Genomic DNA, 26080 nt, shown 5'->3' with positions numbered 1-26080 from the left:
TTAGGACCCCATTCTATATGCCTTATATACAGTATATATAATGAAGTAGTTGAATGGAAGTAATGAAACACATCATACTCAGTACAAACTCAATATGTAACAGACTTTTTAGGCTTATATATGCCTGATATATATATATATATATATATATATATATATATATATATATATATATATATATCACACAATGTCTGGATGCAATATTCTACCCAGGAATACTGATTCAACACTGATTCTGTTACTGTCTTTATTACAAATGAATGTCAATTTTTTTCTGCTGAAAACAATGAAAATTAATCTTTGTCTTTAATGCAGGGTTTGATCTAAACGTCAGAAGCTATCGAGTGGAATGGTTACTTTCTATAGCTGGGTATCCATTCAACCGATGACAGATTTTCAAGAAAATATGCGGATGTTCCCACCAGAGGTATGTTTCCACCAAACAGACTTGTTGCAGGTCAAATTCAGTGCTTGATGACGTAGTGCACACAAAACATACCTTTTCGCTTAAGTCTTCATGTACAGAATAAACATCAAAAGTATAGTATTTCCATTCAATGTTTCCATCACATTTTCAACTCTACCGTTTTGTCACAAACCCTTGCGTTAAATAGCAAATGTACCTACTCTGGTCTTGGTACCTGCGCTCTAGACAACAGCTCTCAGATACAGTGGAGGTAGGCTATCCACATTATGAGATTATTATGGCAACGAACAAGAATATTTATATTTGTCCATCACAGCTGCCATGATTGTCATCTGTGGATGGAAACGTGGTTTATGCCAGCAGCAGAGTGGAATGGTTTTTCTGCTGGTGTATCGTGAGGTAGCACCTCTCTGAGAACCTCTTCCCGCAGTGTGTACCACCGAATGGCCTTTCTCCTGTGTGGACCATCTGGTGCCTCTTCAGTTGGTGCTGTTGGAAGAACCTCTTCTCACACTGGGGCCAGCTGTAGGATTTCTCCTGTGTGGACCATCTGGTGCCTCTTCAGATGGCCAGCTTGGGTAAAGCGCATATGACACTGGGTACAGATGAAGGATTTCACCACTGTTTGGTTCCTATACACTACTACTGTACTGGTTCCAGTCCTCTCTTGACAGGTAGGTCTGTGTCTCTAAACCCAAGGGCATGTTGTCAGGGTCCCAATGGGATTGAATCGTCCTCATGCTCGGGTTACCGTAAAGTAAATACTCTGAGCCAGGAGCAGGAAAGCCCAGTCTCTCAGGGTCTGATCTGTGGTCAGATCCTGTGTGCAAGAGCCTTTGTGTTTAAAGTCTCTGTGTCTGTCTCTGACTTGAAGACGGTCTTCTGAATTATACTGACCTCTGTGATGCTGCGGCAGGGCCTGGGTTGGGGCGTGTCGGCGCGGTTCTCCGTGGCAACAGGGGGCGCTCCAATCTCGATGTCTCTTCTGTGTTGTGGGACCTCTCCTTCAGACCTCTCCTGCTTGACCCCAGGACCTGCAGCTTCTCCATCTGCAGACTGAGACAAGAGAGGAGGTTAATATCGGTACATGAGTTGAATTGGATAACAATGTCATAGGGAAGTCTCACAAACTCCCCTATGGCAGATACATGAGGATGTACATGACTGAATAGCTGAGGGAAGCCTTTCTGAAATTAATTAATGGGCCACATTTGACGTACTGTAATTTTTCATGTTACACTATGACACTAACCTCTATCATGATAACGTGCTGGGTTGAGGTTCCACTCCCCTCATCTATAGCTGGCTTCACAAAGCTCCTGTGGCCTCTAGTGAGATGTCCTTCACCTGAGAGAGTGATTGGAGGAAAAGAGTTGGTTAGGTTAGGTACTGTCAATGCTCAACGCTATATTGTACACTATTGACATTGTCTACAACTGTGTAAAGTTCATTATGCCGTTGACGTTAAAGGGCTCCAGGACCAAAGATCCACCACCATACTTTACAGTAGGGCATGGGGTTATTTTCTGCACATGCATTCTCATTTCAACGACAAACCCACCACATTCTCATTTTGATGACAAACCCACCACTGGTGTGCGTGGCCATAGAACTCTATTTCATGTTATTCAACAAATTATTCTGATTAATAAGCCTGTAATACACAATTAATTGGTATTTACAGCCTGAAACAAATTCTTGCAAAATTGTGTAAATGTACATACTATACATTTAAACTTACTCTAGCAGCTGTGAAATTTGAGACAAAATATAGACTGGAAAGTATTGTTTACCCAACTTTTCAGAGAGCTGGTAGGTGGTATGGTTCAGTTTGGCACTGAGGTAAAATTAGTTTTATACTGGATATTAGTTTTTCATCGTCAATAGCTATTGAACCAAGCATGCCAGGATAATGAAAATGGTATATTCTGAATCAGGGGAGGATTGAGAACAATCCAGTTACTACCAGTTGATATTACAGTTTCAATAAATTAATCTTAAATTGAGCTTGCTTTTTAAATGACTGAATATATACGGGGCAATTTAGCAATTCGGACTTTATCTCTAATGGTTATGATAAATTAGGCATTGTTGCAATCTGTTGGCATATAGATAAATGCACACATTTTTCCTTGTGTTCTAAAAATATCCCCCCCCCCCCCAAAAAAAAAGCATGCGAGTACTCCAACAGTCAAAAAATGTCAATGCCCATCCCATTTAGTTTCAGGCTGTATATATCAATTCATTGTGTATTACAGCCTGATTAATATGACAAGCAACAAATGTAAATGCCTGGAGTTTGCTACATGGCATTGGCACTTGGAATGGAACCGGTGCTTTGGTCAGGTGAAATTAAAATAGAGCCTATTAATGCCTATTCGGTAATCTGGCCCTGGATGTAAGGTAACTTCTCATAACTTGTTAATACACTATTTATTGATTGATTATGTTCCATGCATTACTTTTTAAAAATTGAGTATGACAATAGGAAATTCAATAAAGAATCTTTGTGCAAGAAGAATTTGTTCTTAATTGACCTGGCTGGTTAAATAAAAATATGTGCAAGATAGCCTTGTAATCAGGGGAAGTATGGTATACTATCCAAAAACTGATAAAGACCCAATTCTGTAACACATCTGAACACATGCGCAGAGGGGAATGGGGGCCTTCTGCAGAATGTACCTCTTGTCATTCCTCTGTATCGGTCGAGGATCTTGACACTACTGGGACGACTGGCGAGGACGCGCTCTCTCGTTGTCCTCTCTTCCCGCTCCCGTGCCACCTTCAGTTCCAGTAGCTCTAGTTTCCTCCGCAATGCCCTGTTTTCTTTCTGGCTTTGAGTTATTTCCAAACGAAACACTGCATAGTCGTCGTCTACGAGTTTACAGATATCTGCCACGGCTGCATTGGCTAGCTCCTCCATGATGGAGGCTATTTGAGTGTGAAAAACCATATAGTCAGCCATTGTTAGCAGTTAGCTAGATAACATATATGAACCAATTCCTTTCTCCAGCGCGAATTAAAGACTACCTGGGGTAAGTGTGTGATGCTGTGAAGTTAAATTAATCATATTTTGTGTTCCAGGGTGTTAATAAACGTCTAGATCACAATAACAACGATAACATCGAAATCGTTCTAGGTCCTTGTTCCCTTCCGTTTACTTAAGAGAAATGATCTTATTGGTTGGCGTCATAGCTGGAAGGGTGTAGTTAAATGAAAAAGGTGTGCGTGCTGTTCTTTGAAATACGGTACTGCTTATTACATTACATCAAATCTCCTATGATCAGTTTTTTTTAAAGCTGTGAGCAGACGTGTTTATAAAGAACAGTGTGTTAGCAAGAAGAGTAGAAAATAAGTAAAACATATGTTGAAAAACATATGTTGAAAATTAGGCTATGAAAATGTAGACAGCTTGAGGCCTGTCCATACCCTAAAGAATGGCTTGATGATGCTCTCAGTAGAGTACATATCCTTGATGAGACCTCAACCAGAAGGGATAAAAGAGAAAGATTTTTTTAAATGCATCTTTACACTACATATCACATCAAGGGAGCCATTAAGTAACATTGGAATGTCCCCATGTCTGATCCTGTTTTCCAAAAGATTTCCTCTGACCCTCCTCTCTTCTCACTGCAGGGCAGGGAATATCAGGGACTGTTCGGGCTGACACTTAGGGCCCACCCAAAAATAAAAAAAAATAATAATAACGGACGACTGAACAAGGTTAACTGTTTCTACCACTGCCATAGGTGTGCGGCATATAGGGACTGTCCTTGTTATAGTCTGATCAACTCAGTGGCCTTATGGTTAGTGTCTGCCCTGAGATTGGAAGATTGTGAGTTCAATCCCTGGCCGAGTCATACCAAAGACTGTAAAAACGGGCCCTGATGCGTCTCCGCTTGGCACTCAGCATTAAGGAGCTAGATTCGGGCTAGGGCCCTGCAATAGGGCCTTAGCCCGTCTTGTCCAGGGGTGTACTTGTACATCAGAAACAGGAGATGTGAAAGGCTATAACAAGTAAGTAGCCTATGTTTACCATCTCTCTAAAAGTATTCACAGTATTTGGACCCTTAGCTCAGATATATCTCGTTTCCATTTGCATATTATGGATCCCCATTAGTTCCTGCCAAGACAGCAGCTACTCTTCCTGGGGTCTGGCAAAATTAAGGCGGTTATATAATTTTACATTACAATACATTCATTACAGAATTCACAATACACTGTGTATCCTGGGGCCCGTGTAGCTATTACTCTATGTAGTACTGTGCGCCTCCCAGTCTGTTCTGGACTTGGGGGCTGTGAAGAGACCTCTTGTGGCATGTCTTGTGGGGTATGCATGGGTGTCCGAGCTGTGCGCTTGGATTTTAAAACAGACAAAAACAAGTAATGAGGAAGTCAATCTCTCTTTCACTTTGAGCCATGAGAGATTGACATGCATGTCATTAATGTTAGCTCTCCATGTACTTTTAAGGGCCAGCCGTGCTGCCCTGTTCTGAGCCAACTGCAAAAGTCATTCTGTGGCACCTGATTGGCTGTTTTTTTTAGTCTTTTAAATGCTAAAATCAGTTCTTTAAAATCAATTTTCAGATATTCCAAGCTAGCCCTCCTGATGTCGTTTGACCCCACATGGACTACGACAGTGTCAGCTACCGGCATCTGTCGTAGAACAGTCGGAAGCAGCCTTGTGATGTTCTGTACTCGTGCTCCTGGGTTGCACAGGGTTTTTGCCCTGGGAACCGAGATGTTTCCCACCATAGAGCTGCTTATGATGACAGCTGGCGATGTCAAATGGGTAGGTCTCTCAGGCAGCCTCACGGTTTGATGCGGGTGGGAGCCCCCGAGGATCTGAACCCGAGGTAGATGTCACCGGAGAGGGAGACAGAACTGAGGACAAAGACATAGGTACCTCCGGATCCGATCTTGAATGGCAAACCCCCAAAGGCGGCGGCGCTGGAACCTCTGGATCCAGGGCGGCAAAGCTGTGTCGGGTCCGGGATCAACATCTCCAAGGAAACCCATTTCTAGAGGCTGCCGTCTTTGACTTCCACGGCGAGTAACGTATCTCCATGGCTGGTTGGTTGGGTCGAGAACAGCTCCGTTCTCCAGGGAAGGGGGAGACCCCTTCTGGATGGAACCCCGCTGAGGACCGGCCAGTCGGTTGTGGAGAGCCAACAGGAATTGTCCGTAGTGCTCCGAGACAGGATTGTGTCGAGGCACAGATCTGGGAAGGGTACCAAAAAATGTCTGCAGCATTGAAGGTCCCCAAAAACAGTGGCCTCCATCATTCTTAAATGGGAGAAGTTTGGAACCACCAAGACTCTTCCTAGAGCTGGCCACCCGGCCAAACAGAGTAATCAGTGGAGAACCTGAGGTGACCAAGAACTCGATGGTCACTCTGACAGAGCTCCAGAGTTCCTCTGTGGAGATGGGAGAAACTTCCAGAAGGACAACCATCTCTGCAGCACTCCACCAATCAGGCCTTTATGGTAGAGTGGCCAGACGGAAGCCACTCCTGTTACGATCTACTAGGTGTGGTGGGTGGAATCAGGCGCAGAGAGCAGGGTTCAGTCGTTTTCCTCAGATTTATTCCCCAGCGCAACAAAAACAGTCACGCCAACACACAGGGCGTAAATACGTTGCTAGTCCAAAACAACAACAGGACTAAACAGTCCGGAGAATAAATACAATAATAAATCACACCAACAAAACACAGAGTAACAAAAACAAGCCCGCACAAATACCCAGCGGGCCTAGTGCCCTTAAATACCCTACAAACAAATCCTAATACAAAACAGGTGTACCCAATTAACCAATAACCCAAAACAAACGGAAAGGGAATCGATGGCAGCTAATAGGCCGGCGACGACGACCGCCGAGCACCGCCCGAACAGGAAGAGGCACCAACCTCGGCGAGGTTCGTGACAGTACCCCCCCCCTGACGCGCGGCTCCCGCAGCGCGCCGACCCCGGCCTCGAGGACGACCCGGAGGACGAGGCGCAGGGCGATCCGGGTGGAGGCGATGGAAATCCCTCAAGAGGGAGGGATCTAAAATGTCCCTCCCCGGTACCCAGCACCTCTCCTCCGGACCGTACCCCTCCCAGTCCACGAGGTACTGCAGGCCCCTCACCCGGCGTCTCGAGTCCAGAATAGCTCGTACTGTGTACGCCGGGGACCCCTCGATGTCCAGAGGGGGTGGAGGGACCTCCGGCACCTCACTGTCTTGTAGGGGACCAGCTACCACCGGCCTGAGGAGAGACACATGAAACGAGGGGTTAATACGATAATAAGAGGGAAGTTGCAATCTATAACACACCTCGTTTATCCTCCTCAGGACTTTAAATGGCCCCACACACTGCGGCCCCAGCTTCCGGCAGGGCAGGCGGAGGGACAGGTTTCGGGTCGAGAGCCAGACCCTGTCCCCTGGTGCGAACACCGGGGCCTCACTGCGGTGGCGGTCAGCGTCTCTCTTCTGCCGTTCACTGGCCTGCCTGAGAGAATCCTGGACTGCCCGCCAGGTCTCTCTAGAGCGCTGTACCCACTCCTCCACCGCAGGAGCCTCGGTCTGACTCTGATGCCACGGAGCCAGGACCGGCTGGTAACCCAGTACACATTCGAATGGCGACATATTCGTGGACGAATGCCGAAGAGAATTCTGGGCTAACTCTGCCCATGGGACGTACCTTGCCCATTCTCCTGGCCGGTCCTGGCAATACGACCTCAGAAACCTGCCCACTTCCTGGTTTACTCTCTCCACCTGCCCATTACTTTCGGGGTGATAACCAGAGGTAAGGCTGACCGAGATCCCCAGACGCTCCATAAACGCCTTCCAAACCCGAGATGTGAACTGGGGACCCCGATCGGAGACGATATCCTCTGGGACCCCATAGTGCCGGAAGACGTGGGTAAAAAGAGCCTCTGCAGTCTGTAGGGCCGTAGGGAGACCAGGCAATGGGAGGAGACGGCAGGACTTAGAGAACCGATCCACAACGACCAAAACGGTAGTGTTCCCCTGAGATGGGGGAAGATCAGTAAGGAAATCTACCGAGAGATGGGACCATGGCCGTTGTGGAATCGGGAGGGGCTGTAACTTCCCTCTAGGAAGGTGCCTAGGAGCCTTACTCTGGGCGCATACCGAACAGGAAGAGACATAGAGCCTCACGTCCCTAGCTAAGGTGGGCCACCAGTATTTCCCTCTAAGACCCCGCACTGTCCTATCGATCCCCGGATGACCCGCAGACGGTAGTGTGTGAGCCCACCGAATCAACTTATCACGAACACCAAGCGGTACGTAACTTCTGCCAGTCGGACACTGTGCAGGCGCAGGTTCAACCCTCAACGCCCGCTCGATGTCCGCGTCCACCTCCCATACCACTGGGGCCACCAGCCGAGAAGCAGGAAGGATGGGAGTGGGTTCGATAGACCGGTCCTCAGTGTCATAGAGACGGGACAGCGCGTCGGCCTTAGTGTTGAGGGAACCTGGTCTGTAAGAGATCGTAAATCTAAAACGTGTAAAGAACATGGCCCACCTAGCCTGGCGCGGATTCAGTCTCCTCGCTGCACGAATATACTCCAGATTACGGTGATCAGTCCAGATGAGAAAAGGGTGTTTAGCCCCCTCTAGCCAGTGTCTCCACACCTTCAGGGCCTTTACCATAGCTAGTAACTCCCGGTCCCCCACATCATAGTTCCGCTCTGCCGGACCCAGCTTCTTAGAAAAGAAAGCGCAGGGACGGAGCTTCGGTGGCGTACCCGAGCGCTGAGACAGCACGGCTCCAACCCCAGCCTCGGACGCATCCACCTCCACTATGAATGCTAACGAAGGGTCCGGATGCGCCAACACGGGAGCCCCAGTGAACAGTGCCTTCAACTGGTTGAAGGCTCCATCAGCCTCTGCTGACCACCGCAAACGCACCGGCCCTCCCTTCAGCAGTGAGGTAATGGGCGCCGCTACTTGGCCAAAACCCCGGATAAACCTCCGGTAGTAATTGGCAAACCCTAAAAACCGCTGCACCTCCTTTACCGTGGTCGGAGTCGGCCAATTACGCACGGCATTAACGCGGTCACACTCCATCATCATCCCCGAGCTGGAAATGCGATAACCCAGGAAGGAAACGGCTGGTTTGGAAAACACACATTTTTCAGCCTTGACGTATAGGTCATGCTCCAGCAGTCGCCCAAGAACCTTGCGCACCAGGGAAACATGCGCGGCGCGTGTGGCAGAATAAATCAAGATGTCATCAATATAGACTACCACACCCTGCCCGTGCAAGTCCCTGAGAATCTCATCTACAAAGGATTGAAAGACGGCTGGAGCATTTTTCAACCCATACGGCATGACGAGGTACTCATAGTGGCCTGATGTGGTACTAAACGCTGTTTTCCACTCGTCTCCTCCCCGAATACGCACCAGATTATACGCGCTCCTGAGGTCCAGTTTTGTGAAGAAACGCGCTCCGTGGAATGATTCCACCGCCGTAGCGATGAGAGGTAGCGGATAACTAAAACCCACTGTGATCGAATTGAGACCTCGATAATCAATGCACGGACGCAGACCTCCCTCCTTTTTCCTCACAAAAAAGAAACTCGAGGAGACGGGTGACATGGAGGGCCGAATGTACCCCTGTCTCAGAGCTTCCGTGACATATGTTTCCATAGCCAGCGTCTCCTCCTGTGACAGTGGGTACACATGACTCCGGGGAAGTGCAGCGTTCTCCAGGAGGTTTATCACGCAATCCCACCGTCGATGGGGTGGTAATTTGGTCGCTTTCCTCTTACTAAAAGCGATAGCCAAATCGGCATATTCTGGGGGAATGCGCACGGTGGAAACCTGGTCTGGACTCTCCACCGTCGTGGCACCGATGGAAACTCCTAAACACCTCTCTGAACACTCGTCTGACCACCCCTTAAGAGCCCCCTGTTTCCAGGAAATAAGGGGATTGTGAATAGCCAGCCAGGGAACCCCCAACACCACCGGAAACCCAGGTGAATCAATAAGGTAGAAACTGATCCTCTCCCTATGATTCCCCTGCGTTACCATGTCCAGCGGAATCGTGGCCTCCCTGACCAGCCCTGACCCTAGCGGTCGGCTATCTAAGGAGTGCACGGGGACAGGTGGGTCTATCTGCACTAACGGAATACCCAATTTACGGGCGAGTCCACGATCCATAAAGCTCACAGCTGCGCCTGAATCGACTAGCGCCTTATGCTGAAGAGAGGGGAAAAATGCAGGGAAAAAAATTAACAAAAACATGTGACCAACAGGGAGCTCTGGGTGAGTTTGGTGCTTACTCACCTGGGGTGGCCGAGGAGCGCTCTGCCGACCATCTCGACTCCCAGAGGAACTCCTCCAACACCGGTCCGAAGTGTGTCCTCTCCGTCCACAATAGGAGCAGGAGGAGCCCCCTCTGATCCCCCTAGATGCAGCTCCTCCCAACTCCATCGGAGTGGGAGTGGGAGAGCTGGACGGTGGAATTAACAGGACCCCTTCTGAACGCCCGCGGGCAGCTAGCAGGTTGTCCAATCGAATAGACATGTCTATTAGTTCATCCAGGGAGAGAGTTGTGTCCCTGCAAGCCAGCTCCCGGCGGACGTCCTCCCGGAGACTACACCGGTAATGGTCCATCAGGGCCCTGTCATTCCACCCAGCACCAGCAGCTAGGGTCCTAAACTCCAACGCGAAGTCCTGCGCGCTCCTCGTCTCCTGTCTGAGGTGGAACAGTCGCTCACCCGCTGCTTTACCCTCTGGTGGATGATCGAACACTGCTCGGAAACGGCGAGTGAACTCCAGGTAGTTGTCCCGAGCTGAGTCTGGACTGTTCCAGACTGCGTTAGCCCAGTCCAGGGCCCTGCCCGTTAAACAGGAGACGAGGAGGCTCACACTCTCCTCACCCGAGGGAGCCGGACGCACGGTAGCCAGGTAGAGCTCCAGCTGGAGCAAAAATCCCTGGCACCCAGCAGCCGCTCCATCGTACTCCCTCGGGGGGGAGAGACGTAGTGCGCCGGACCCAGAGGACGATGTAGGTGGAGTAGGTGGTGTCGGGAGTGGGGGAGCTGGGGTAGATGTCGGGAGACCACTCCGCTCCCATCGTTCCATCCTCTCCATCATCTGGTCCATCGCGGTACCAATCCGATGGAGGACAGCTGTATGGTGATGAACGCGCTCCTCCATAGTGGGGAGAGGAGTGGTCGCTGCTCCTGCTGACTCCATTTCAGGTGGTGCGGGCTTCTGTTACGATCTACTAGGTGTGGTGGGTGGAATCAGGCGCAGAGAGCAGGGTTCAGTCGTTTTCCTCAGATTTATTCCCCAGCGCAACAAAAACAGTCACGCCAACACACAGGGCGTAAATACGTTGCTAGTCCAAAACAACAACAGGACTAAACAGTCCGGAGAATAAATACAATAATAAATCACACCAACAAAACACAGAGTAACAAAAACAAGCCCGCACAAATACCCAGCGGGCCTAGTGCCCTTAAATACCCTACAAACAAATCCTAATACAAAACAGGTGTACCCAATTAACCAATAACCCAAAACAAACGGAAAGGGAATCGATGGCAGCTAATAGGCCGGCGACGACGACCGCCGAGCACCGCCCGAACAGGAAGAGGCACCAACCTCGGCGAGGTTCGTGACAACTCCTCAGTAAAAGTCACAGGACAGCCCGCTTGGAGTTTACCAAAAGGCACAAAAGACCATGAGAAACAAGATTCTCTGGTCAGATGAAACCAAGATTGAACTCTTTGACTTGAATGCCAAGCGTCACGTCTGGGCGAAACCTGGCACCATCCCCACTGTGAAGCATGGTGGTGGCAGCATCATGCTGTGGGAATGTTTTTCAGGGACTGGGAGACTAGTCAGGAGAGGGAAAGATGAACGGACCAAAGTACAGAGATCCTTGATGAAAACCTGCTCCAGAGCGCTCAGGACCTCCGACTGGGGGCGAAGGTTCACCTTCCAGCAGGACAACGATCCTAAGTACACAGCCAAGACAGCGCAGGAGTGGCTTCGGGACAAGTTTCTGAATGTCCTTGTGGCCCAGCCAGAGCCCAGATTTAAACCCGATCGATCGAACGTCTCTGGTGAGACCTTAAAATAGCTGTGCAGTGACGCTCCCCATCCAACCTGACAGCGCTTGAGAGGATCTACGGAGAAGAATGGGAGAGACTCCCCAAATACAGATGTACCAAGCTTGCAGCGTCATACCCAAGAAGACTCGAGGCTGTAATCGCTGCCAAAGATGCTTCAACAAAGTACTGAGTAAAGGGTCTGAATACTTATCACATTTACATATGTTTTTTATTCTTAATAAACGTGCAAAAATGTCTAAACCTGTTTTTGTTTTGTCATTATGGGGTATTGTGTGTAGATTGAGGGGGGAAAAACAATTTAATCCATTTTAGAATAAAGCTGTAACTTAACAAAATGTGTAAAGTCAAGGGGTCTGAATACTTTCTGAATGCACTGTAAATGTAAGTCAATTATATTTTTTACAGTTTCGATTTGGTTTGAGTCATTTTAATGTATTATGAATTCGTTTCCCCTCCACCCCCCAAAAAATATATAGAAGAAAGTGATATAACAAATGTATAGCTGCGTGCCATATGTTTGACAGCTCTTTCCTCCTGATTTCTTCTCTCTTACGGGGCAGGTCCCAGCTGGGGAGGGTGGTCACTACCTGACCAATGGTTGACTGTGTGATGAGAGAGGTGTGTAAGGCCTCGCTGCTCATTTTCTGGGACTCGACAGCTTCGTCTGTGTGTTGTGGGTGGTGACAACAGCCTCACATGGCTTAGGAGGGCAGGGTAACTCATCTGAGCAACATTTAAGCCTATTTTGGGTAATGGAACATCTTAACTGTAGCGGAGTCAGAATCTGGCGATATGAAGGACCATGTAAAAACAGCTATTCAAAAATGCGTCCATTCAAGCATGCAGAATGGCTTTTTAATTTAAAAAAAAAATGTATATTGGTTATAAAGCGCTGCCTGGTGTTTTAAGACTAGGGTGAGAGCAGATGTGATATATACTAAAGAGAGTCTCAATTAATGAAAAGCCCCATTTTGTGATTATTAAACATACATTTTAAATACACCATATAAAACCACACATATGGCTCAACTAAAAATCTGAATGAACTTGATAAACTGCATTCATTTTCTCATTAAAAGTGTCTTGGGAAAAACATTAGGTAGTTGAACATCATATCCTACACAGTACAAACACCATGAAACCAACTTTTTAGGCTTATATCATGTCTGGATGCAATGTTCTACCCAGAAGTATTCAACACTGAAATCTGTTATTCCAAATGCATATGTGGAGCTTTTCTGCTGACACCAATTATCTTTGTCTTTAATGCATGGTTTGATCTAAACGTCAGAAGCTATCAAGTGGAATGGTTCATTTCTAGGTCAATCTGTGGAATGTTTTTTCTGCTGGTGTATCCTCGGAGTACCCCTTCCCGTAGTGCATACAGGCAAATGGCCTTTCCCCCGTGTGGACTTAAGTGCATGTTCAGTTGGTGCTGGTGGGAGAACCTCTTCTCACACTTGAGGGTTGCTGTAGGATTTCTCCCCTGTGTGGACCCTCTGGTGCCTCTTCAGGTTGCCAGCCTGGGTGAAGCTCATGTGACACTGGGTACAGCTAAAGGGTTTCACCCCTGTGTGGACCCTCTGGTGCCTCTTCAGGTCACCAGCCTGGGTGAAGCGCATATGACACTGGGTACAGCTGTATGGTTTCTCCCCTGTGTGGACCCTCTGGTGGATCTCCACCTTCTGGGAGCTGCTGAAGCCTTTGTTACAGAACATGCAGAGGAACCGTTTCTCTTTGCTATTGCCTGATGTGGCTCCCCCTCCCCGAGCCTGGACTCTAGCCCTGTTGTTTGAGTTCAATACCTGATCGAAAAGGTATTGTGAATCGGAAGGTGACATCGGCGTGGACAGTGGGTCGTGATCCCTGAGCGTGTGTAAAGGGGAGTGGGTTGCAACAGTTAGATTTGTCTCTAAGCTTTCCCTGCAGTCTAAGAAGTCACTGGTGTTGCCCTGTGAGTGGCCTTCTCCTAAGTGAGTCTTGTCTGCATTCCATGTCAGAGGAGCAGCACCCTCCACTTTCACAGTCACCTCATCTATCACTATAACCTCCCCTTTCTTATCTAGGCACCCTTCAGGGTATACACTACTACTGTACCGGTTCCAGTCCCCTCTCATTGGATTAGTCTGTGTATCTAAGATGACTGGCATGTCACCAGGTATCATCTCTGTAGCGTATGAACAGGACGGATCATTGCCAGTCTGTAATGTGTCACCTAAGTCCTGATGGGACAGATCCATCCTCGTGCTTGGGTTACCATCAAGTAAATATTCTGAGCGGAGAGCAGGAGGACAGCCCAATCGCCCCAGACCCGTTAAATTCTTGGTGTCTGTCTCTGACTTGAGGGTGGCATTCAGTGTTCCACCAACCTCCGTGATGCTGCGTCGGGTCCTGGGTGCCGCTGGGGCAGTGATGGGGTCCTCCATGGCTACAGGAGGCACTCCAGTTTGGATGTGCCATGGGTCATCCTCTCCTTCAGAACTCTCCTGCTTGACCCCAGGACCAGCAGCATCTGCAGACTAACACAAGAAGAGGGGAGGTTATTGACAGTATTGAGTAGAATTGGGTGACAATGCCGTAGAGAAGTCACACAAGCTCCGCTATGGCAGATAAATGATGTACATGTAAGCAAGTGAATAGCTGAGTGGAGCCTTTCTGAAATGTACTGTTATTCTGACTATTACACTAACCTCTATCACAATAACATGCTGGGTTGAGGTTCCACTCCCCTCATCAACAGTGATTGGTTGGTCATCTCTCCATGTATTGTGTCCTCCTGGCTTCACAAAGCTCACGTGGCCTCCAGTGAGATGTAAGTCACCCGAGAGAGTTATTGGTGGAAAAGAAGTGGTTAGGTTAGCTACTGTCAATGCTCAAAGTTATATTGCAAGACAGATAAGTAATCAGGCGAATTAGGCTATCCAAAAACTAACCAAGACCCAATTCTGGCTAACACAAAGGCACATGTGCAGAGGGTAACGGGGCAACAGGCCACGCAGCCTCATGCAAAATGTACCTCTTGTCAATCCTCTGTATCGGTCGAGGATCTTGACACTACTGGGACGACTGGCGAGGACGCGCTCTCGCATTGTCCTTTCTGCGCGCTCTCGCGCCACCTTCTTCAGTTCCAGTAACTGTAGTTTCCTCCGTAATGCCCCATTTTCTTTCTGGCTTTGAGTTACTTCCAAACGAAACACTGCATAGTCGTCGTCTACGAGTTTACAAATCTCTGCCACGGCTGCATTCGCTAGCACCTCCATAATGGAGGCTATTTGAGTGTGAAAAACCACAGCCATCGTTAGGTAACTTTCGCAACTAGCTAGCGTTACCTAGATAACGTCTATCAACCAAGTCCTGTCTCCAATGCGAATTAAATAATACCTGGGGGTAAGTGTGCGATGCTGTGTAGATAAATTAATAATATTTTGAGTTCCAGGGTGTTAATAAAACGTCTAAATGACAAAATCGCAAACGTGGAAATAGTTTTTGGTCACGGCTCACTTCGGTTTTACGTCTTCTTCTTTGAGGTTTTTGTCGGCGAACTACACCAAAATCGTGTATTACGGCCACCTACTGGGTGGGGTCATAACTGGGAGTTTTTAAAGGAATAGTAAATGCAAATTATATTTGGTTAAAATTACCCTTAGCTACCTTGAGTTGTGTCTTAAGGCTCATGGTGACAGAATCCACAATAATCACATTTGTTACATATGGCTAGAGCCTGGAGTTGGCATATTATATATAGGGTGTCCCACCCACTAAACGCTCTGTGGTTTTGAAATTTCACTTCCTTATGTTATAAAATACGTTTACCAATACTTATGATTCTTCATGTTCTAACTTGCTCAGTGGGGTCTCTAACGTATCATTAACATTATATCCAAAAGGTCATATTTCGTAACCTAATACGTCCAATAATAAGCAGCGCGCTCTGTTGACAGAGCAGTGCAGCTTATTTTTTTCCGCGGGTCGTAAAAAGCTAAATTAACATGACACGAGATGAATTAAATGTAAAAGGCTTTGCAAATAAAATGCTTGCGGTATGCTCAGTGGTCTGTTGACATTTCAGAGAAACGCAGGTTGTTCTGAGCAATCTTTAAAAATTACACACGTCACAATAAGAAAAGCGTATACTAAAATATGAAAATACTACATGTCATGTCTCAAAATCAATATCTATCTTACCTCTATATTATTTTATGTCCTCCGGATTCGAAAAGAAAGATAAGTTCGACAGACAGCCTGTCAGTTTGTCACAATTCTCGCACAGCATCCAGCAACAATACTATTTTAAATATATTTTTAGCACTTTTTTCTCTGGCCGCAAAATACTTAAAACTAAATTCGGTAGTTGGTGGAGTTAGCAGGGATTTTTTGTAACGTGCATACTGTTGGAATTTGGTTAATCAGAACTGGAGCTATTTCCTTATCGAGCCGCAGCACAGAGCTTCTCGAGCTTCCAGTGATGACGTCATCCACCTTGGGCAGGCACTCCGGCGCGGACTACTTTCCAGATGTCACAAAACTGACAGGTAAACGTAGGAAGTATCAGGGCATTCTACAATTAGACTTTTATTGCATAAAAATAACTACCTTACGGTCTTATCGCTATCAAACTTATTTTGAAGTGTTAGAAGAAGTTGCGACTTGCAGTGTAGCTTTGCGATCATCGCGGAGGTCTTTGTGGGCTATACTCAGCCTTGTCTCAGGATGGTAAGTTGGTGGTTGAAGATATCCCTCTAGTGGTGTGGGGGCTGTGCTTTGGCAAAGTGGGTGGGGTTATATCCTTCCTGTTTGGCCCTGTCCGGGGGTGTCCTCGGATGGGGCCACAGTGTCTCCTGACCCCTCCTGTCTCAGCCTCCAGTATTTATGCTGCAGTAGTTTATGTGTCGGGGGGCTAGGGTCAGTTTGTTATATTTGGAGTACTTCTCCTGTCCTATTCGGTATCCTGTGTGAATCTAAGTGTGCGTTCTCTAATTCTCTCCTTCTCTCTCTCTCTCGGAGGACCTGAGCCCTAGGACCATGCCCCAGGACTACCTGACATGATGACTCCTTGCTGTCCCCAGTCCACCTGGCCGTGCTGCTGCTCCAGTTTCAACTGTTCTGCCTTATTATTATTCGACCATGCTGGTCATGTATGAACATTTGAACATCTTGGCCATGTTCTGTTATAATCTCCACCCAGCACAGCCAGAAGAGGACTGGCCATCCCACATATGCTCTCTCTAATTCTCTCTTTCTTTCTCTCTCTCAGAGGACCTGATCCCTAGGACCATGCCCCAGGACTACCTGACATGATGACTCCTTGCTGTCCCCAGTCCACCTGACCGTGCTGCTGCTCCAGTTTCAACTGTTCTGCCTTATTATTATTCGACCATGCTGGTCATTTATGAACATTTGAACATCTTGGCCATGTTCTGTTATAATCTCCACCCGGCACAGCCAGAAGAGGACTGGCCACCCCACATAGCCTGGTTCCTCTCTAGGTTTCTTCCTAGGTTTTGGCCTTTCTAGGGAGTTTTTCCTATCCACCGTGCTTCTACACCTGCATTGCTTGCTGTTTGGGGTTTTAGGCTGGGTTTCTGTACAGCACTTTGAGATATCAGCTGATGTACGAAGGGCTATATAAATACATTTGATTTGATTTGATCGATTTGGCTGTTTCCAAACTGAAATGTGTGTGTGGATCACCGTAAGAGGGCTGCCTTACGGGTCCCGACAGAGATCATTGCGGCGCGGTCGGCATTTTTCATACTGCGGGTGGGAGCCGATGGTCATAAAATAACTTTGGGATGAAAATATTTTTTGGTCTTGGAGATTATTTGGAAAAAGCCTAGCCCTACCTATTGTATTAAAAGTACATATTTGTCACATTATTCACACTCGCTGCTTCAATTTCAATAGCCTACCTGTCCTAGTTGGGCGTGCCTCGTATACTGGACAAAAATATGCACGCAACATGTCGATCCCATGTTTAATGAGCTGAAATAAAACATCCCAGACATTTTCCATATGCTAAAATGTAGTGCACAAATTTGTTTACATCCCTATTTGTAAGCATTTCTCCTTTGCCAATATAATCCATGCACTTGACTGTGGCATATCAATAAACTGATTAAACAGCGTGATCATTACACAGGTGCAACTTGTGCTGGGGAAAATAAAAGTCTACCCTAAAATGTGCAGTTGTCACTCCACACAATGCCACTGATTTATCAAGTTTTGAGGGAGTGTGCAATTGGTATGCTAACTGCAGGAATGTCCAACAGAGCTGTTGCCAGAGAATTTAATGTTAATTTCTCGAGCATAAGTTTTTCCAACATAATTTTAGAGAATTCGGCCGTATGCCCAACCGGCCTCACAACCGCAGACCACGTATATCCAGGCTCCCCAGTGGGTGGGCCAAAGCCCGCCCATGGCTGCGCCCCAATGTAAAATCCATAGATTAAGGCATAATTCATTTATTTCAATCGACTGATTTTCTTCTATGAACTGTAACTCAATAAAATATTTGAAATTGTTCCATGTTGCGTTTATATTTTTGTGTCGTCTCATTGACATAGAGTAGGCTGCCTATGCATAGAGGGGGAATCACGTGGTATTTATATTTCCAAGGAAATTAACTTAAATATGATTAGACTATAGTTTACTACAGTGTCTGTAAATAAATATTGATAATGGAAAGACGTAAAAGGCCCTCAACCAACGTGAGTCGAGGTGCAATCAAAAAATGTGATCACAATTGAAAAGGAAAAGGCGCGCACAGACTACCATGGGGAGTGCGCGTTGTGCCTTTTCGTTTTCAATAAATATTGATTAGGCTACCAATGTATTTGTCTGCCTGCACATCGTCGTCCTAAAATGTAGGCTATATGCAAAACCTAGCTCAAGAGAGAGTGCACGTGTCCGCTGCCATCATTCTTGCTGCTGCTTCAAGTTCAGTAGCCATACGTGCGAGATCAGGTACACGTGTAATACAATAGAGTAGGCTATTGCCTATGGGCGGAGAAGCACGGGGCAGTTCTTTACAAGCAGATGTACTTTTTAAATATGATTAGGCTATAGTTTACTATATTGCGTATAAATCAATATTGATTACTGTAAGGAAGTGCTATTTCTTATGCAGGTGACCAGCCTACTGCTATTACATTGCTATAACTGAGACAACGTATTTTCACAGTAAAACATGTTAGGTCCCATACAGGATAGCTCCCACACCCACACACACAGCACACACACATTACACACACTAACTGCCGAGGACACACAGATAAGACATACACCCACACATTGGGAGGAAGAGACAGCCTTGACTTGCAGAAACCAGCGCACACACCTAATCTCCTTCTTAGCTGAACATTGTGTGACAAGGAACGGGACGACAAGACTCAGCGGGATGACGGACGGCCCAACAGGACCAACCAGAAGACCAGAACTTCTAGACTCAACCTACTTTCTGTACTGTATATAACATACATGCACTCTGTTATCGGGGCTTCTTTTCTGCTGGTTCCTTAAGAACCGAATGAAATGGGCCCGTATACGTTGTACCAGATATCTTTACTCATAATTAAACTGTCACTTGTCATACAATAGACCACCTTGTCTGAATCGATCCTTGACCGGCTCGCCCTCCTACATATCCCATTATCAACAGAAACTTGGTAGCAGAGAGATGGTTTACTAACGACCCAGTCCAGAGTGGTTGATGTGGGTGTGAGGGGGCGAGTTGGTGAAAGGACGGTTCCCGGAGGACAGGTGAAAACCATTCGGAGGTGGACAACAATTCTGCTCAACTCGGGAAACTGATCTCTGGTCGACCACAAAATAAGGTAAGCAAAACCTGTTTTATCAAACTTTGCATATTGTCGAATAGTCATACCAAATTACGATCAGTAGTACCGAGTGTGGGTAAGAATTTTTGTGTAAATTTTACATAAATAATGGACTTGAAATTGACAGTGAAGTAAACATATGTGGTAATTAGAATATCCCGATAGTCCGGCATGAGAACGGTCCGGTGGCAGACACCGGTAAGGGATGAGTAGTAGTTAGAATATTCCGATAGTCCGGCTTGAGAACGGTCCGGTGGCAGACACCGGTAAGGGATATGTAGAAGTAGACCTAAATTAACTTACAACGTAGAATATTCTGATAGTCCGGCTTGCGAACGGTCCGGTGGCAGACACCGGTAAGGGATAAAATAGTCATTATAGAGTGCTACCGATAGTCCGGCTAGTGACCGGTCCGGCTTGAGTCCGGTAAGGTGATCTATAATTGAACATAGACGTGACCAGAGTTGCTACCGATTGTCCGGCTAGTGACCGGTCGGGCGTCTGAAAAAGGGCGTGACCAGAGTTGCTACTGATAGTCCGGCTAGTGACCGGTCGTGCGTCTGCAAAAGTAGTATATAGAAACTCCAATTAGGCGTAGTGATAACCAATAGCCAGGCTGTGTCCGGTGAGGTTAAAATCCAATAGCCGGCTGTGTCCGGTGAGGTGTCTACAATAGATTAATGTATGTTGGACTGAAAAGTCCGCTTTGTGTTGTGGCCTGAATTAATGTGATAAATGTACGAATGTGTGATGTCATAGAATAAGATGTTGTAATTGATCAATTTTGTCTAAGCTATGTACATGTAAGAATATTTGTGTGTTGACTATAGACTAAATGTAAACGGCGTTTCACAAGTCCCTGATATCATTACCAATATTTAAAATTATTGTGGAAAAAGTATTTCCTAAATTCGAAAAAAAAAAAATATATATTATATGAGGTTTGAACTATACTAATATTGTAGAATTACATAATCAACATCTGAACATACTTACGTTAAACATTAATTGAGCCACTGAATAATAGATAAGATATACACTAGGGACGGGGCGAAGGGTGTGGTCGATGTAAAACGGGAGTGATGTTCTAACCAAGTGCTGAGAAATAAGGTAGATTTATTTTGTTATTTTAATTAATTTACACAAGTACTTCCCGGTTATTGATTTTGGTTTGATTGTTCAGATAACACCACTGAAATTAAACAGGAGGTTAAGGTATACTAACATTAGAATCTGTTTTCATTATGGGGAACAATGAAAGGCCCGCAGAGTGGATTGCAGGCTGATATTATTTTACGTTAAAGGGACAGTGCACGTTTATCACAATTGTGTGAGTTTATTGGCAGGGTATAAAGCATTTTGGGGAGACAATCCTTTAAAGACTGAATGAGTTACATGAAACATTGAGGAAATTTAAAACAAATTATTTGAAGGTATTATTATAATTATTAGGTTTTGTTTGTAGCAAACGTTTTGGGTTTAAGGGGATTTCCATGTTCCCAGAGACAAGATATCTTAAAGGGGTACACTCACATATGAATTATTATACGTTTTTATTTTCTGAGTCTTAATTAAATAGGTGAAATCTTTTGATAGAGGAATGTTGTTTAATATAGTAAGAAACACTTCTTTGAAGGGGTGGTATGACTTATGACCTCCATTGTAACTTTCCTTTGTGGTCTGATCAGCCTCATTGGAAAGCAATTTGGATGGAGAATCTAGGGTAATTTGTAATACTGATATTAAGGTAATTTAATACAAAAAGGCAGTGAAATTTACATTATAGTGTCATTATATTTTCTCTGATGAACGTGGTGTGAAAATTTAGCTAGGATAAGTTTTATTTATGGTAGACTCATGTTAAGTATTTGGGACATATTTTGAGCAAACAGGGCAGGGAAGAAATTGAGATATTTGTGTTTGGTTTTAACACCTGTATATAGGGGGTGCCATTTGAATATTTAATTTGTGGTCATGGGTAATACGGTTTGTTTTTTATTTTATTTTGTATTTTATTTTTTAAGGTAAATTAATTATAGTGGGGTTTAATTAACCTATATAAGGACTTTAGAAAGTGCCACCATAGACATGTTTTTCTAAAAAAAAAAAAATCCATGAGTTTAGATAAAGCCAAACAGTGAGACATTTAGTTCAAATTTGGAAACATGAGAAAACGAGCTACAGACAGATAAGGGGAAAATGCAGACAGAAGAGCCCTCCCCTGCACTGCAGAGACCTTGAAGGTTGGAGAGCAGAGAGGATAAGTTTTAAAAGGGAGCCAGGACGAGCAAAGATAACAGAATGTGTAGATAACAGTTACTGAGTGGAGACAAAAGGGAGAATTGGACATGTGGAAAATGAAAGGGGCGCTCCTACATGATAATGTCAGAACAGAAGGATAATATACTAATCTTACCTAAGTCATTATTTAGAGTAGGTAAGGTTGTTACCTGGGCAGAGCCAGGTATCAAAAGGGGGATGGGTAAATTGTGGTCTAGGATAGGATGGGGCCTATTGGATAAGAAACTAAATATATAATCAGATAAAACATATGAGAAACTGTTTGTTAACCAAGCCTGTATGTCCAGGATTTTATGCATTACAGGTGAACTACAGGTGAAGTCACTCAATCCAGTCCCAGAGGCTTGTTGGGGGGACCATACAAGGACTCCTGGTGACAGCTAGCTGAAAGAGCTACCCGGATTCATATCGCACGGGGGAGGGTAGGACACATGACACTGTCGAACAATAAACAGTGTTCGAGAGGAGAACTGGAATTAACAGAATTCCGGGGGCCATCTCTCGAATGAAGTAACCCTCCCTGTCCTGTCACCCCTGTTTTTGTTCATAGAAGTGAAGATGTGTCTGGCTCTTGCTAGTGATGTGTTCTCTGGGAGAGGGTGGGGCTTTACAGGAGTGTCAGTGTACCTGTGTAATGGGGGAGGGTGTCCATATGGGGATTACATGATAACCAACTTGGGACAATTCTAGGATTGGAGAAGAGGGTATTCTTATAGCATAGGGGATCCCACAAAGGTGGATAGGTTTTCCATCATATGGGGAAAACCTGGGAGCACTGTTGAACTTTGTAAAGGTGATGAAATCCTACTAACCATCAAAACTATTAAGCTCTCTGATGCAGGCACTTACACCCTCGGACTACAAAGGACCGGGACAGACACGATGGGTGTGTTTTCTATTAGGGAGCTGCCAAAACCAGAGGTCCCAGACGAACCAGGGCCAGACACACTCCCCTACCACCCCTGGACCGAACCTGCCACCTACCACCACTCTGTAAAAAAATCCCATTCAGGTAATTAATGTTAGAGACTACACAGCTATTGATCAATTAGGCACTGAGACTGGGTTTGATGGTAGGGACAATTTGTGGCTGTCTTATATGAGGTACACAGCTAAAACCCTGAGAAGAAAGGACTGCACTATTTGTAGTCATGCTAGACTTGTTCTGGCTACACACCCATTTGCTATAGGAGAAGGAGAGGGGTGGTTGTGTATTCTGAGAGGTTTTTACCAGGTTCAGCCCAATTCAACTCTCTGTTCCTCTTTGAGCCTTGTGTTTCCTACAATATCTCCTCATCGGGCCCCTAGGGGTGTTAAGGCATATGGGGGCAATTACAGTTGCATCACGGGTACAGGTAGTGGCATGGACTATGGGAGATTGCCTGAAGCTGATTGCAGCAGTAACATAACCATTTATGCCACTTGTCCAGTTACAGGCCTAAACCAAACTAGTGGTCTGGCTGATGTGTGGTGGATATGTGGACCCAAAAGAGTACTGAGACCCATTCTTAGAGGAGACTGGCAAGGTACGTGTGCTCTGACCAGTTTGATAATTCCACTGACCATTGTTGATGTTACTTCTGAACAGCTGTTGGGTTCTGTATCCAGGGGACCTGAAAACATTCCATCCCATGGGAGACATAGATGTAGTGCTCCATGGACAGAGGATGTAGTTGACATACACACTAACCTGTTGGGAGTGCCAATGGGGGTTCCTCATGAGTTTCAGGCCTTGGGTAGGAATGATGGACTCTGGCACTTACTACCTATTATAGGTCCAGCCATAGTGGATGCTAGACAGACTGCATGGATCAGTTATATCTACTATAATCAACAGCGTTTTGTGAATTACCCCCGTGATGCACTCACTGGTCTGTCTGAACAGCTTGAGGCCACATCTAGGGTTGCCAGACAGTCTGCAAGATGTTCGGTGAACAATGTTGCACGTATATTCCTAATAACACCACTCCAGATGGTGGTATAACTAAGGCCTTTAATGGGCTTGGTGCACTATCTGCTGAGATGAGGACCATGGCGGGGGTGGAGGAGTCTGGACTGTTCTTTTGGTTGGGAGCCTGGTTTGGTAAGTACACTGGTATGGTGGTTATTGGATTTCTGACCCTAATTCTTGTATTTTTATTATTGATGTGTTGTGCTGCTTGCATCATACCGTGTTTTAAGAAGTCTGTTACAGATGTGACTCTAACATGTTTAATCCCATTAATGACTACGGATAACCCCAGTTGTAATTGCTCTGCCTGGGATGCTGTCTATCCCATGACTAAATCTACTGCTAGGAAACCATTGTTTTCCAACAAGGTTGCCAGGGCACATTTCACCTGTGTCAAAATGACGGGAGGCGGTACTAATGTGGGACAGGTTCCTGAGAATTGGTGTCTGGATACAATCAACATTGTTGGGAGTTTCAGGCCAATATCCAGAGCAGATGTGTGGTGGTGGTGTGGCAACACTGTCCTGTTTGATAAATTACCCTCCAATACTACTGGAAGCTGTGCACTTGTTACTCTCCTTTTGCCTGTTTCTATCTACCCTACAGAGGCTGGAGACCTCATCCTTAGGGTCCAGAGGGTGAACCCTGAATATTGGAGGGGACGTTCCAGGCGTGCCACCACCCCATCTAGTGGTGATCCGACGTACATAGACGCCATTGGAGTCCCAAGGGGAGTTCCTGATGAGTACAAGTTGGTGGATCAGGTGGCAGCTGGGTTTGAGTCCTCCATTTGTTGGTGGTGCACTGTTAATAAAAATGTGGATAGAATACATTCCAGAATCGCATTGCAGTGGATATGCTACTGGCAGAGAAAGGTGGAGCTTGCACTATGTTTGGTGAACAGTGTTGTACTTTCTTCCCTAATAACACAGCCTCCGATGGTAGCTTGACCATAGCCCTAGAAGGTTTGAGGACTCTTAATGGTAAAATGAAATCTCATTCTGGGATTGATACCTCAATGTGGGACTCCTGGATGAGTGCCTTTGGTAAATATAAAACCCTGGTCTCCTCCATTTTGGTCTCCATTTCGGTGTTCGCGGCCATTTTGGTTCTCTGTGGATGCTGTTGCATTCCATGTATCCGTTCCCTTACCACTAGGGTTATCTCTAGAGCTATTGACCCTTCCCCCCTTTCCCAGATGTTTCCTCTGCTTGCTAATGACCTGCCCGAATTTGAGGATGAGGTTGAGAGTGCCTACTAGGTTTTGTTTTTCTTTTCATGAAATGCTATGACTGCTGAAATAAGGGATAATGAGTGACACCCTAGTGGGTGTCAAAAAGGGGGGCTTAAATTTCACACCATTTTCTTTTGTTCTGTTTTTCAATGAGCTGTTGTTCTCTTTTGACATGAGGGTTGTAAGTTCCTAGGTGGCTGGTAGCCAATCTAGTACATAGTGGGATCGAATGGAGAACATGAAGGTATTTTAAACTTTGTAATTGTTAGCCTAGTTTATGTCACATCTCTTAGGAGATGTGAAGAGAGGGAATCACAAAACTTTTCCTTCTGGGAAAAGTTTTCTTTTTGTGTCTGGATCTAGTTAGGTTGTGTCACGTCTCTGGGGAGACGTGAAGAGAGGGATTTGTAAGGAAGTGCTATTTCTTATGCAGGTGACCAGCCTACTGCTATTACATTGCTATAACTGAGACAACGTATTTTCACAGTAAAACATGTTAGGTCCCATACAGGATAGCTCCCACACCCACACACACAGCACACACACATTACACACACTAACTGCCGAGGACACACAGATAAGACATACACCCACACATTGGGAGGAAGAGACAGCCTTGACTTGCAGAAACCAGCGCACACACCTAATCTCCTTCTTAGCTGAACATTGTGTGACAAGGAACGGGACGACAAGACTCAGAGGGATGACGGACGGCCCAACAGGACCAACCAGAAGACCAGAACTTCTAGACTCAACCTACTTTCTGTACTGTATATAACATACATGCACTCTGTTATCGGGGCTTCTTTTCTGCTGGTTCCTTAAGAACCGAATGAAATGGGCCCGTATACGTTGTACCATATATCTTTACTCATAATTAAACTGTCACTTGTCATACAATAGACCACCTTGTCTGAATCGATCCTTGACCGGCTCGCCCTCCTACATATCCCATTATCAACATTACCCATATCTGTCTCCGATTGAAATCCGTCCCACTCCTAAAAAGTATGCTATAAAACGTATCTCAAGAGAAATTGCAAGTCTTTCCAACCCTGCTCTCTTAAAAACTACGTTTGGATGGAAGTTCAATAAGTAGGGTAATGTTAACTAGCTGGCCTAGTGCATCGTCTCACATGAAAGGAAGTTAGGCTAGTTAGCAAGTATTTTAGCCAGGTAGCCTAGGACAACAGAAACGTAAAGTGTGTACTGTATAACAGTCATAGACCGTTTAGGCGACA

General features: G+C 45.8%; 2 protein-coding genes across 6 annotated transcripts in view; both read right to left on the bottom strand.

Moving 5' to 3' along the window:
* The window catches only part of LOC110534616 (oocyte zinc finger protein XlCOF7.1-like), a 1104347-nt gene that overhangs the window by 962998 nt on the left and 115269 nt on the right, over positions 1–26080 (bottom strand). Inside the window, exons 1-2 of one of the 5 annotated variants that reach the window (XM_036934455.1) lie at positions 3110–3771; positions 1680–1774 (exon numbers count right to left, since the gene is read on the bottom strand). The exons of the other annotated variants lie outside the window; for them this stretch is intronic. Coding sequence (XP_036790350.1) covers positions 1680–1774; positions 3110–3392 — 378 coding nt within the window. The 5' untranslated portion in view covers positions 3393–3771. Of the gene's footprint in view, positions 1–1679; positions 1775–3109; positions 3772–26080 lie in introns of those variants that run through there. 5 annotated transcript variants of the gene reach the window in all.
* Positions 12493–15225, bottom strand: LOC110534704 (zinc finger protein 19). The gene is made up of 3 exons (XM_036934531.1): positions 14535–15225; positions 14209–14318; positions 12493–14037 (listed from the first exon to the last, which is right to left on the bottom strand). The coding sequence occupies exons 1-3, from the start codon at positions 14812–14814 to the stop codon at positions 12973–12975; spliced, it is 1455 nt and encodes a 484-aa protein (XP_036790426.1). The 5' UTR covers positions 14815–15225; the 3' UTR covers positions 12493–12972.

The sequence above is a fragment of the Oncorhynchus mykiss genome, chromosome 10 (assembly GCF_013265735.2).
Source record: "Oncorhynchus mykiss isolate Arlee chromosome 10, USDA_OmykA_1.1, whole genome shotgun sequence".
Classification (NCBI taxonomy): domain Eukaryota; kingdom Metazoa; phylum Chordata; class Actinopteri; order Salmoniformes; family Salmonidae; genus Oncorhynchus; species Oncorhynchus mykiss.
Note: the sequence above shows the minus strand (reverse complement) of the source record. Positions and strands in the feature narration are given on the sequence as shown.

Excerpts from the sequence above, each read along its gene's own strand:
- LOC110534704 (XM_036934531.1), bottom strand. The coding sequence starts at position 14,814 with ATGGCTGTGGTTTTTCACACTCAAATAGCCTCCATTATGGAGGTGCTA. Across the intron at positions 14,319-14,534 it reads ATACAGAGGATTGACAAGAG|GCCACGTGAGCTTTGTGAAG; the intron begins GTACATTTTGCA and ends ATCTCACTGGAG. Across the intron at positions 14,038-14,208 it reads AGCATGTTATTGTGATAGAG|TCTGCAGATGCTGCTGGTCC; the intron begins GTTAGTGTAATA and ends TTCTTGTGTTAG.